Consider the following 12,807-nt stretch of genomic DNA (forward strand, 5'->3'; position numbering starts at 1 on the left):
ATCATTATCTGGTTTACTTTTTCATGTTGACTCTCTTAGTATTTACTCTGTTTCCCTATTAGATTTTGTTATCATCCTAATAATTTGAATTCTGCTGTTTTAATAATTAACTTTCTCTCTACTGATGTGTTATACAAATTGAGGTGGCTAGTAGCACCTTTTTCTACAGTCAATCTTTCCATGGGGATTCCAAAGCTATTATTATTGAGCTGGGCAATATGAGTGATTTTAGTACCTTCTGTGTCAGGACACAAGTTTATATTTTAGACTATGAACTAATGCTTCAAACCTCTAGGGAAGGATAAAGGATCAAGTCTGGCCTGAAAGAATTAGAAACTTGAAATTAGAATAATTCTAAAACCTAACTTTTTCACGTTTCCATTAATTCATTATGTTATGCTCTGGAAAAAAAAAGGAAAGTCAAATTCAAAGGCCAAAGTTCACATAACTTTCTACACACAAACTAGAATTTCATCTAGATTATACATGTAAATAAAGTTGCATCTTGCTCCTAAGACATAAAAAGCAAAGGTCAGATGATGGAAATAAAGGGAAAAACATGTAAGTCTGTTTGTTCTACATTTCTTGGCAGCTAATAATATATTCTGTATTCTGGTGCTTGTTATGTAGAAAAATAGAGCTGCCTATTGTGGATAAGAGCAAGTAAGGCAAAGGACCAGTTTTGTTCCTTTTGTGACTCCATCCATGTCAGTGCACTTAAACCAGGAATTCATTTAGCAGGGGTCTCTGAGTCACCAGCTCAGGTTCAAGTGCTAACTTCTAAGACCCAGAAAAGTAACGCTGAGTTGGGCTGGCAAAAAGGTTTGGTTAACTCTTTAAGCCAGAGAGCTCTGGGACAGAGCAGGCTCTGGAGCACAGTGATACAAGGAGCCAAGCCTTGGGAAGGAAGCTAAGGCTGAGGTTTACGTAGTCATTGTCTTTGAATTACCAAAGGCCAGAGTGAGGCTGGGTTACCAAATGCTAGAATGGGAGTAAATTTAGATGCTCGCAGGATTATTTGTGAAGCAAGCTCCCTTCTTGGTAGTAAACCGGGCTGCATACCAAAGAGGAGAGGCTCCCTTTTTTTCCCCTTCTCACCTTTATTTGTCATTTTCTTACACTGAGACAAAAATTGGGAAATAACTATAGCCAGAGAGCTGAGTATAAATGTACACTGGCAAGAGGAAAATTGCAGCACATTGTTCTGGCCTGTAACCATTGAGCTTCACGGTCGCTGTCCATCACCTGTGCATTAAGCCAGGAATTAAGCCTGCATAGTTCACTAAATGGCTTCTTCAAAGATTTTAGGGAGAAAAATGTACTATAATCCTGCTTTATTTAACAGCTATATAGACAATGTCTTGAAAAAATTATGGACTGAACTCCTTATTTTATTGCTGCCCACTTTTAGTGATAGATCAAAGAGATGTATCTTTAGTGCTACCTTGAGGTTCTTTTTTTCTCTGCTTTGCAAGCAGAAAAATCAAATTTGTTGTATAGCCTGTTAGTAGGATGAATTTTTATTTAATTTGATTCTATTTAATGAACTAACCATTCAACGTAAATTCTTATATTGTGGACAAGGAATTTCTGCCCTGTCATATTAGCTCCTGATTCTAAAGCAATGTACTTGTGCTACAAAAACTGGGGGGATGAGGGGGAGTGGGATGTGTAAAGAAACTTATTTTAATATATTTGTCTCTTTATGTTTTAGTTTTTTGAAATAAAGATGATGTAAATTGAACAGTGATAAAGAGAAGGAAGCAACCTCAATTATTTACAAAGCAGAGAGTCTGCTGTAACCCTGAGAGTGGGATATTTATTACAGCCTCTAGATACACCATCCTAGCTCCAAAACCATTTATTTAAGGTAGGTTAGAAAGCCAATATGAATGAAGGTAATTTTGCATTTGGTCTTCTATACCATCTTCAGCTGTGACGGCTGAAGACAACATGAAATTTGTTTATCAGACAACATGAAATAAATGTAATAAACAACAATCAGTTTTTTCAGTCCTTATTATAGCTAAGGTTGCACAATGGTTTCCATTCTAACCCTTTTCAACCTCATATTTTTCTACTGCTTTCATTCCAGAGAAGGGAATTTTCCTTACGGTTATTTTTCTTTGGAAAGTTTGAGTAACTTGGCTCAATATTGCTAAAAATATTGCAAAGAAAATGGGTGTATGTAGACTTGCTAATTATAGATCTTTTTCTTGTTTTAACAACTCTTCAACGTACGCAGCTGGGGGAGGGAGAGAGGCTGAAATTTCAGCTATTTCCATATCAAGCCAGCCATCTTTCTGAGCTACCGCGGATCCATGTTTTGGTTTGTGAGTTATGATCTTCTGGAAAACCACGTGCTGAGCATTCCCAATGTAGCTCACATACATCCTCCCCACAGCTCCAGAGCTGGGGAAGCTCTGGTGGGGCCAGCAGCATTCCTGCTCACACACACGGCAGGAACATGGGGAAATACTGCCTGGCCATTGCTGCTTCTCTTGCTCCACACGTGTGGCTGCTCCCTCAGCTCCTGGTGTGGAGACTGAGGGGTTTAGTTTGTAGCCTCCAAGGGGTGGGACCTGCACCTTCATCATGTTTCACTGAAACTTTCCTTTTGGAAAGAACTTCTTTTTCAGATCAGTGCTAAAATACATGCAGTTTTGGGAGTATGGATGGGTGGCATTTAGTTCACTGATTTGGTGAAGGTGTTTTGAAGAAAATAATGAAATGGTTTAAAATAATTGAAGATGACCTATTATTGCATTGGCTTTTGAAGCAATGTTTATAAATGGTTATTAATTTTGATGGGCTGAGAGTGCTTCCCTTTGCTTTGTCATCCTTCCAAGAAGTTGGTTATTCTCACTCCAAAGGGTTAATTGTGGTCAGAGAGGCTGATTGAAATCCTGGACGGAGAGCAACCAAGCTAGTCACAGCACACTGTGTTGTGAATTAACTCTGACACCATCCTGGACTGTTTTAATCAGGAAAAGGAGTTATTTATGAGGAATAACTGTAACATTCAGTACTCATCTTTTTCAAAAAATATCAGCAGGAGAAAAAATATAAATAAGGATTTCAAAACAGTTTTATTGCATCATTTGCCTTCCTGCTCGCAAGGAGCATGGTATTAGGAATTAGACCCAAAAATACAGAAATCAAAGGATATGATATTTCTCCTCCTGTTTCCATGCCCGGGGTTGCACGCTGTGAGCCTGCCTCTCTCCAGGCTGCGGTTGTGCCTCCTGCTCGGGCTGCAGCTGGAGCCACCCGTCGCGACTCAGCCGGGTCAGGCGGCAATTACACCAGTGGCTGTGCTTGCTGACAGTTTTGGGGTGAGGCAAACCTTTGGAGAGGAAGAGGTGAGCTGGGACTGCTTGATGGGGCCAGGCACGACGTCAGCAGGGGGATGCTCCGCAGCCGGCATCAAGCCCTTGCCAGGGTGTTGTGGTGGCAGCCCAGCGAGTGCTGGCTGGCCTGCTCCCTGTGTTGGAATGCCACCCTGCAGGGCACTGGCAGCCTGTCCCACCGCACAGAGCTGTAAGGGATGAAGGCAGAGGAGGAGGAGGAGGAATTTTACTCCTCTGGCCATCTGTTCCATCACCTGAAGTGGGGTCTCCACAGCACTCTTGGCTCACAGGGCTGTGGCTGCAGCTTCCACACACCATCTGTCAAGAGGGAAAGAGGAGGAGGAGCAGGGAGGCAGTTTCTGGGGCAGGAGTCCCACCTATGGACTCCAGTGCAAAATGGCATGAGCTCTACTGAGTTACCCTGATGGTAATATAGAAATGTGACCTGTGGAGAAGGGGTTTGTGGCGGCCATGGGCTATATTGTTGTGGATTTCTGGATACCCGTGTCATGGCTTCTGGCCCTAGCTTGTCCTCCAAGCGCTTTGCTGGAGCCACAGTCCCAGGCCATGAGACGTTTGGTGGAAGTGCTGGAGTGAGGGAATCCTGTTGCCCTTGGTCCCCATTCCACCCACTACCAGTGTCTGCACACTCTTGCCCTTTTACTGCTATGCAAAGCCTTATCTAATTGAGAGGGTTTGGTTGTGAGCTAAATATAAAAACGGTGAAAAAAGGAAATCAATGAACCCAAAAGTCATCCCCAAGGAGAGAGGGAAGACAGAGGGGAAAGGAGATCCTTAAAGGTACTTAAAAAGTAAATATATTTATATGTTGTTGAGCTGTAGCCTTAGTAAAAACTACTTATTGTTTAATGGCCCTGATTGAATTTTTTAGTCAGAAATTAAATAAAAAAGAGTAGGCCCCAGGAGCAGTGCTAGGAGAGATTTGGCCATATCCAAATTGTTAGAGTTTATGTGAGGGGCAATGGAAATGCAGTGCAGCTGGTAAACCTAAAAAATAATAACAAAAAACAATATACCTCTGTGTAATAGAATGTCTTTTGTATGACAAGTATTCCTAAATGCTTTATATAAAATTAAAAACAGATTTAATTTGAAGAACAGGTAAATTTGTTTGTTTAAGGGAAAGCAAAACAGGACATGAGACTTAACTAAAGCTGGTGTAAATCAAAAAGGGTTCAACTAAAGTCACATGTCTTAAAAGGTAGATGCTGTAAAATACACAGGATTGTAATCAGGCCCAAAATATTTAGCATCTACAATGTGTAATTTGCCCCTTTGGAGGAGGTCAGGTAAAGGATCTCCTCGTTACATTCTATTTCCATTTTGCCTTTAAATTGAATTTATTAATTTCTTGTTTTCCATAATTTCTTGCTTTTGTCTTGACTTCTGCTATATTATGCCCTTTCCAAATATTTCATCTTTTAAAACTTTCAGAGTCAAAGGAGGGGGAAGCAAGAGGACAAAAGGTTGATTTTCTTTTCCATGTGGCTCCTGACACCCTCCCCCCACCAAATCCTATTCTCCTCCCAAGAAAAATGAAAAAAGACCTACAATTAACTTAGTGGAACTCCCTGGCAAAGAACATCAAAGAGACAGTAGAAAAGGAATTAAAGTATTTATATTTTTGAATTAAAATTCTCCAAATTGAAATAAATTTTATGCATTTTTTTGTCAAGAATAAGTTGTATAACTGGAAAAATTCTACAAAACGTTTATTTGCTTAAGGCCACTCAATTCTCTCATTAAATCTATAAACAAGCTTAATTAAAAGAAACACCAAAGCATTTGTGAAATAGAAGTATGTCTTTGAACCATTTAAAACTCCAGCATTTGTTCAGGGTATGAATACCTGGTTTAGAAATTCAGAGAATCTCTGTGGTGTGTCTCCTCTCCATGGGTACAAATGAGACAAATGAAAATGCTGACCCTATGTTTCATACAGGAAACATGCTAGTTTAACTCCAAAGAGATACAAATGCACATTTCTGTGTTGAAATAAATACGTTTTTTTATCATGGAAGGAGGACTGACCACTTGTGGCCCGCTGATGTAGTTCTCAGTGTTTGCACTGGAGGTCTCACTGGCATTTAATGAGCATGGCCCTCTTGGCTGTCAAGCTTCTGTGCCTGGGTTGTAACTAGCTCAGCCTCTCTCTCCTTCTGCCTGCTGGAATTCTTAGTAGGAAGAAACAGCAGTTAATGTGGAACATACCCTGAGTTGAGGGATAAGTCCCATCTCTGGAGGATACCAGGAAGATTTGTGTTTATGTATGCAATGGTGAGGAGCAGATTCAGTCCCTGTAGGATGGTACTTGGTGAGAGATTTCTCATGACCTTGCCACACGTGATGTAGGATTTGCCATTGATTCGTTATTTTGGGGTAGCGCTGCCTCCATTATTCTGTATGGTTCCTTGCAAAGTGTCCCTTTGGGCACAAAATACTGAATTGCTCTGGGTGGTTTGACTAACCACACATGAAATATGTGGGCCTTAGCTTCTCCAGAACAGGCATCCAAACTTAGTTGAGAACTTAGAGGTAAACTGTGTTTCTTGTAAACTGTAGCGTGACAACTTCTGCTTAGTGCACTCCGTGCACTTGGCCATGTTTTTTTTGTGGCTGGTTCTCTGGTAGAGGAGCCCCATGGAGAAACATGATGTGCCCCATGGAATTTTAATGTTTTAGAAGTTCTTAATGATTCTCTTGATGATTCTTGATGATTCTTGATGATTCTCTTGATGATTCTATGATTGCAGTGGCATAGTAATAAATCGTAAAAGCAGAGATGCTTCTTAATATTTTTGCCTCCATACTGTCTTTTTTAAGTGGATATTGTGAAATAAGTCTGTGTACAAACTCTCAGGTACATCAGGGCTGCTGCAATGAGGAGCACAGGAAGTTTACATGTCAATGTGAAAGTCTGTATTTGACTGGTTTGAGGTAGAAAAGGCACTGGTTAAATGCTAGTTAAAAGTGGGGGGAAAAAACCAAAACAGACAACGCCCCATCAAACTATGAAACAGCTTGTCTCTCTACAAGTATACCCACGTATCATGCTTTTGTTAGGAGGAGAAGAATAAAAGCTCCTTCCCAACACAGATTTAGTGTTTTGCCCATCTACTGCTTTCTGTGGTCTTGAGCATCCTGTTGGTCTGGCAACAGCTGCCCTGCAGTGAAGTGAGTTGTTCCTTCCCCTGGACAGAAATGTCTACCAGGGTAATTAAGCAAAACCTGTTCCCATTTCCTGAGAGATGCTGCAAAATATCTTCCCTTCAGAGCAGTGAGTCACAAGATAGGTCTTGCCCTGTTGGGAAGTTACCCATTTCTATTCCTACAAAATTTAAATTAATGCCTGGAAACTTAGTTGAATACAACTGACTGATGAACTTCATACTTCACTGAATCTGGACCGATTGACAAAAGGAGTTTGGGGCACCTGAGATAGCTGAAAAGCTTTGATCATTCCTTCCCAGTTTTCTTCAAATTTCTAAATGTTATGGATATACAAGATCTTTGTTATTTACATCCAAAGACTTGTAATGTGGCTTGCAATTTCCATTTATTTACGTAAGTAAAAATTTTAATAAGGTTATTAACAGTCATATTTAATTAATTTAGACTTACTATCTGATTTCTGTCTGATCCTTTAGGTGCTGTGTGCCTCTTTTAGAACCACCCATGTCTATTTATTTCAAGAAGAGCTGTATGATATTTGCATGAGGTCATTGTACTGTGTTTTTATTGTCATGAATTCTCTTTGCATGTATCATCAAATTATTTTGTTCTCTTTGTAATCTTCTCTATTCCAAGAAACTGGTGGATAATACTCTACCACTGACTTTAAAATTTTGTTCTCCTTCCTGGGTAAGAGAAACACAGGTGAGATAAAAATTTTTTATGACATTACCTATTAGAGATTTTCCTGTGGGTACGGATAGCTGTTTGCTTTTGGGTTTGGGAGGGCTGAAACACCATGAGAGATGGGTGTTATAAGCCAAGTCACAAACAATTAAAAAAGACTGGCTTATATATCTTTCCTGTGAAATTATAAATTGTTTTCTGATTTTTCAAAAACATTTCCTTAAAAATGTCTTCGAGCATTAGTGAGGATGAAGTCAGAAAGGTAATTTTAGTTTATTTGAAGCTGCACAAAGGTATAAAAAAATGAAATACTGTGAAGAAGACAAACTTGGGTGTTTTTTTTCATTCTTTCTTATTTGCCAAGCTGTGTAAAAAAAATAAAATAATTCTGAACCTAAGTTTTTGAAATCAAGTTGAATAAAATTTCTTCCAGTTTCAAACCCAGTAAACATGAACTCACCTGAAGCCTGAATCAGAGCAAGTTCCATACTCTGTAGAAGAGTTTAAAACTCAGTCTTGGCACTGACATGTCATTTCAGTTGTTACTTAAAAAAAAATAGTAGCAATCCCCTAAAGTAAGAAATTATTTGATAAGGGAAATAAAAACCCAAAAACTTTCCCAGGAGATGGATTTAAATCCTCTCAAACAATTCTAAGGTTTGAGCTGTGGATAAAGACACAAATGACTCCATTCTTCACAAGATGCTCTGTTTAATACAACCCATGAGGTTAGGACGTGTTGCTAGCAGGCACATGACACTAGCTAGTCAACATTTGAAAAACCTTATCGGAGGTGGTGTGGCTCCTGGGGCATTCCTGCAGAGCTCCCAGGTCCCCAGGAGGGCTTCTGCTCACTTTGAGGGAGCAGCAGCACTGGAGGCCAGCACTGGCTCCTTTCTGGCTTTTCTTGCCTTGGCAGCTGCCATTTGCGCAGCAGTTGATTCAGGATAAATGGAATTTCAGACTGCTCATTCCTTGTTCTCCCCCTAGCTATGTAAAGGGCTAGAGTAAAAGGAAATGCTTGATAGATTAGAGGAAGGACCCTCCGGAAGAGGGGAAAAGCATGAAAATTCTCTCCACCGTTTCCAGACAAGGTAATGTGCATAACAAGAACATGTGGGACAGCAAAAACGCTGTTCCCCTCACCATCTTTTGTTCCCTCCACCCCACTTTCACATGTCCAGGGGAAGCACAAGGGCTTGTAGCTGCTCCATGGCGGTAACGGAGTGCCTCATGGTGATGTTCTCTGCTTCACTCTAGATCTTTTGCAGGGAGAACTGAAGAGCTGTACCGTTCTGCTAATTTTATGCTGTGTGTTCGTGTATACCTTCCTGTTCCTGAAACACACTGTTTTGGTGCCGTGGCAGGGTGATGTGTTGGATTGTGTGGATGTTGTTCAAAGTACTGGAGGTTTTATTACAATCGGATGTGTGCTCGTGCCAAGGAAATGGAGAAGGTGGATGCGAAAGAAGTGTCTTGGGTTGATGGTGGCACTGTGGCTACTGAGAAGGGTCAGGTGTGGGAGAGTGCAGCGCAGCCTTCTCGGCTGGACGTGCCCTTAGCTTGGGCGGCGGACATCGCTCGGGCAGCAGGTTCGGCAGGATTCCCTTGCCGGCCCCGCGCCCTCCCATCTCTGCGGGAATGACGGGCTTTGCGCGTCCCAGCGTTTCGGGGAGCTGCAGCGCCTCGACACGCGTCTCAGTGCGGCTGCCCGGTGTCGGGGAGGGCGCCCGGCCCGGGCTGACCCCGCCGGAGAGAGGGGGATCCCGCCAGGCTGGGGGGAAGGGGCACCGAGGGGACGGGAGTCGCTGCGCGGTGTGTCCCCCCCGAGGATGGGGATTGCGGGCTGCGGAGGGGCCAGCGAGAAACTTGGAGACCACCGAGTGCGAGGGGCGGCAGCGCAGGAATCCCGACGGAGGCTCTGCCTCCTCTCCCGGGTCCCGGCGCTCCCGCCGCCTGTGGGGCCGCTCCCGGGGCTCCCCCGCCGCCGGGTGCCCAGAGCCCCTCGCCCGCATCGGCCGGGCTGCAGGAGGAGGAGGAGAGGAGGAGGAGGAAGAGTAGGAGGAGACCGGGCGCTTTCACTCCTCAGAGGCTGAGGCAAAAGACAGAAAAAGGAGGAGGGGAATAAAAAGTAAAGAGGGGGGGAGAGAGAGTGAAAGAAAACTAAGCCCAGCTTTTGCCGGTGCTGCTTGGATTGGATCTGGTTTGAGTTTCCTCTCTGCTGGCTTGAGCAGCAAGAGAAGGAGGAGTGGGGGGAAGTAACTCGCTCACTCTTCCTCTGAAGCTTTAGCAAGCGTGCTGGTGCCTGCGCTGGCGGGGAGCTGCCCGGGTGCAGTTGTCTCGCAGCTTATTGCTCTCAGTTTCTAGAGAACTGCCTGGACTTCTGGAGGACCTGGAGGAAAGAGACATCACAGACCTGATAGTTGCTCACTGCCTATAGACTTGACACATGTTTTTGTTTTTTTTCCTAGGGGATTCTTTCTAAAAAATATTTTTCTCCCGTGTCTCAGAACAGCAGTTCCTTGAGTGGCTTTGAAATCCATTGCTTCCTAAACAACTTCGGGAGATATTTTTAAAAACTTTTTCCCCCTCTCTTCTGTTTTCATTGCCAAAAAAAAAACAAAAAACAAAAAAACCAAAAAAAAGGAGAAAAAAGATAATCCTTTTGGGGGAGGGGAGATGATCGTGCTGATGTGGAATAAGTGCTCCTGCTGTCTCCTCTTACTAGCCGCGGTCCTGATCGTGGAGAGCTCCCAGCTAGACAGCTCCAGCTCCAAGGTGAACTCCATCAAGTCCACCCTGATGGGGGAGGCTCCAACTCAGGCAACCAACAGATCTGCAGGCATCCACCAGGGACTGATGCTTGCTAGCAGTAAGAAGGGCAAAATGCTAGAGCAGATGGGAAAACCTCCCAAGCACTATCACCGGCAAGGAGAGGTAGGACATCACTTCATTGCTCAAGTGTCTGTCCATCTGTGTGCTGTATGTAAATAATTGCTGGTCTTCCCCCTCACATTGTTTTCAGAGCTTTAATGTGCTAAATTAATTAATTTACTTCATTGGGCTTGCCTGGGACAATATAATCTCATAATAGGCTTTAAGAACAGTGCAAGTGGGAGGTTTAAACCATTCATTTTTCTCTGTAGGGTTAATAACTGATGGAAGAAAGAGCAATCCAGCAAACTATCATCTTCAGCATTTCTTTGTTTGATTCCTTCTGTCAGAAGCAAATCAAGAAATTTCTTCTTAACTCTCAAGATAGTAAATGAGTTGAATTTGAATAGGTGAGGAAAACTTGTATGTGAAGTTAAAATTCACAGCAGTGTAACAAACTCGGTTTTAGAAACCGCACCTGGCAAGTTGATCTCTGGTATCTGGGTGAGAATAAAGAAGCATGCCCTGTGGTCTAGTTAAGGTGCAGCCATTTGTTTAATAAGACAGGAAAAAATTCAAGGTTCCTTGTCCAGAATATGCTCCAGTGGTTGTGGAAGTTTTGTTTGGTTATGGGAGTTTGAATATGAAGAAGATAGAAAAGGTTATAGGAAAAAAAGAAAGAGGGTTAAGAAAAAAAAATCCTGACTTTCTTGTGCAGTCTTCTTTCCTCTTTACCCTGCCCAGAAACTTGGAGGTCTGATAGAAAATAATCTTCATTCAACTATTTTTGTGCTAAGCTATAAAGCAGCATTTTAAGCCATCAGTCCTGCTCTTCCCTCTCAAGTCTTAACTTGGATGATATGAATGTTGCGTGTTGTGATGTTGAAAGAGGTAGACTTCTTCAGAAAATATAGATTTTATTGGGTATTATTAGTATCTCTAAATACAGCTGCTTTTCATAAGCAACAGTGTAGCAGCAAGAGAGCTGCCAACATTCAGCACTAAAAAAGGCAAACTACTCAATGCCTGAAGGGTCTGTACTTGCTTTAATTTTCCTTGTAGCATCAGAGACGCTGCAAATTCAAGTAATCCACTGAATTTTCTGAAGTGTTTCACATCAGCTTCCTAATAATTGAATATTATAATTTGGTTTTGTGTGCAGGCATAGTAAAATAGTAACATAGTAGTGGTAGTTTTGTTTTTGTGTGTGAGAAATTTGTTATTAAACTCCTCCAAGCTTTCTTTCCCTAGCCACTCAACTGCTTTATAATTTATCCAGAATTTGGTTGCCTCTCCTTACCTCTAAGCAAAGTTTAGCAAGAGATGCTGTGATGAAGTTTCTTATTGCTAAAGTACTGTGCTCTTTTCTAATTCACATTTTACTAACCAGTATTATATTACTATGTTGAATCACCTTGAGGAGATAGAGGTGACCAATGGACCTTCTTATATGTTCTCCCTGGATTTTCTTTTGTTTTCAAGATATTCACAAAATGTCAAAATACAGGTCCTATTTTCCCCCACTGAGTGTTATCAGTCTCATGAGTTTTGTGAGTCTGTGCTGCCCAGCCTTTGCCTTTTGGGGAAGTTTCGCCACCGTCCCCTGTGTACAACATCCTCAGCGCTTCCCTGTGTATTCAGCGCAATGTTGAGAATAATTGATTATGATTCACCCAGCTCCTGAAAAACAATTTATGCTCCCCACCAGTTGTATTTGCAAGATTTGCCCCTAATGTGCCTGCCTGGACTGGAATTTTGGGGCACTTGTAGTTACTGGCATGAACTCACAAGGCACACTTCAAGTGAGAGACAGCACTGTAAGTATCTGTAGTGGTAGAAGACATCATGCATGTTAAGATTTCATGTTTGTAGCATTGGCAAAGACCCCTGGAGAACTGGTGGCTGTGACTCCCAGGGAGTGAAGCCTGACCTTCCATCAGGGGCTGTCAGCACTGAATTTACCCTCTCTCCCTGAGATTCTGTCCCCAGATCCTGCATGGCCTCACAGAGATGTAAGTGAAAATGACACAGATTTGCTCCCAATAATTCTAGATGCTACTTTTGGCTATCTGCCCGAAGCAGCACAGTTGATGCAGAATTGCAATAAAAAGAAAAAAAGAAGGGAAAAGACAAGGAAAAGAAAAAGAAAGAGAAGAGAGGGAAGAAAAGAGAGGAAAGAGAAGAGAGAAAAGAGTAAAGAAAAGAAAAAAGTAAAGAAAAGAGAAAATTATCTTTTGTGAAAATGTTTTCTCTTTGGTGATACTTCCAGCTGTAGGGCTGGTAAGCCGCTGCATTTTTTTAACAGCATTGTTACGCATATTGGCCAATTAAGACACGACATTTTCATAATCTTTTTTGAAGTACTCTTATTAGGTTAGTGCTTAATTTGTTTAGATTACAGGACTTTGCACTGAAGTTTACCATGCCGCTTGCAAAAAAGCAGGCCTATGCTTTTCTTTCAAAAAAAACCCTGTTGAACTAGTAGAATTTGTAAATTTGTAGATAGTAAGAGTATCTTTTATATCTTGGCAACATTAAATGGTGAGTTGAGTGCCTTCTTTGCAACAAGGAAATAGATTTAGTAAGACCAAGGATATGCAAGTAAAAGAAAAAAATAATAGAATTTTGCTGTTGTGAGGGCTCTGAGCTGTGCTTTCAGCTCTGCACATACCCATGGTGGAAATCACCAAAACTGATGAAAGTA

At 41.9% G+C, this 12,807-nt stretch overlaps 1 protein-coding gene across 6 annotated transcripts in view; it reads left to right on the forward strand.

The window, feature by feature from the left end:
• DKK2 (dickkopf Wnt signaling pathway inhibitor 2) overlaps nucleotides 1-12,807 on the forward strand; it is a 73,259-nt gene that overhangs the window by 23,986 nt on the left and 36,466 nt on the right. For 4 of the 6 annotated variants that reach the window (XM_086888624.1, XM_023924707.2, XM_086888625.1 and 1 more), the window contains 2 exons: nucleotides 1,715-1,870; nucleotides 9,958-10,166. In XM_086888624.1, coding sequence (XP_086744750.1) covers nucleotides 10,032-10,166 — 135 coding nt within the window. In that variant the 5' untranslated portion in view covers nucleotides 1,715-1,870; nucleotides 9,958-10,031. Of the gene's footprint in view, nucleotides 1-1,714; nucleotides 1,871-9,789; nucleotides 10,167-12,807 lie in introns of those variants that run through there. The other 2 variants (XM_086888623.1, XM_023924705.2) reach the window with 2 other exon arrangements.

This window comes from Cyanistes caeruleus, chromosome 5, assembly GCF_971803275.1.
Source record: "Cyanistes caeruleus chromosome 5, bCyaCae1.hap1.1, whole genome shotgun sequence".
Taxonomy (NCBI): domain Eukaryota; kingdom Metazoa; phylum Chordata; class Aves; order Passeriformes; family Paridae; genus Cyanistes; species Cyanistes caeruleus.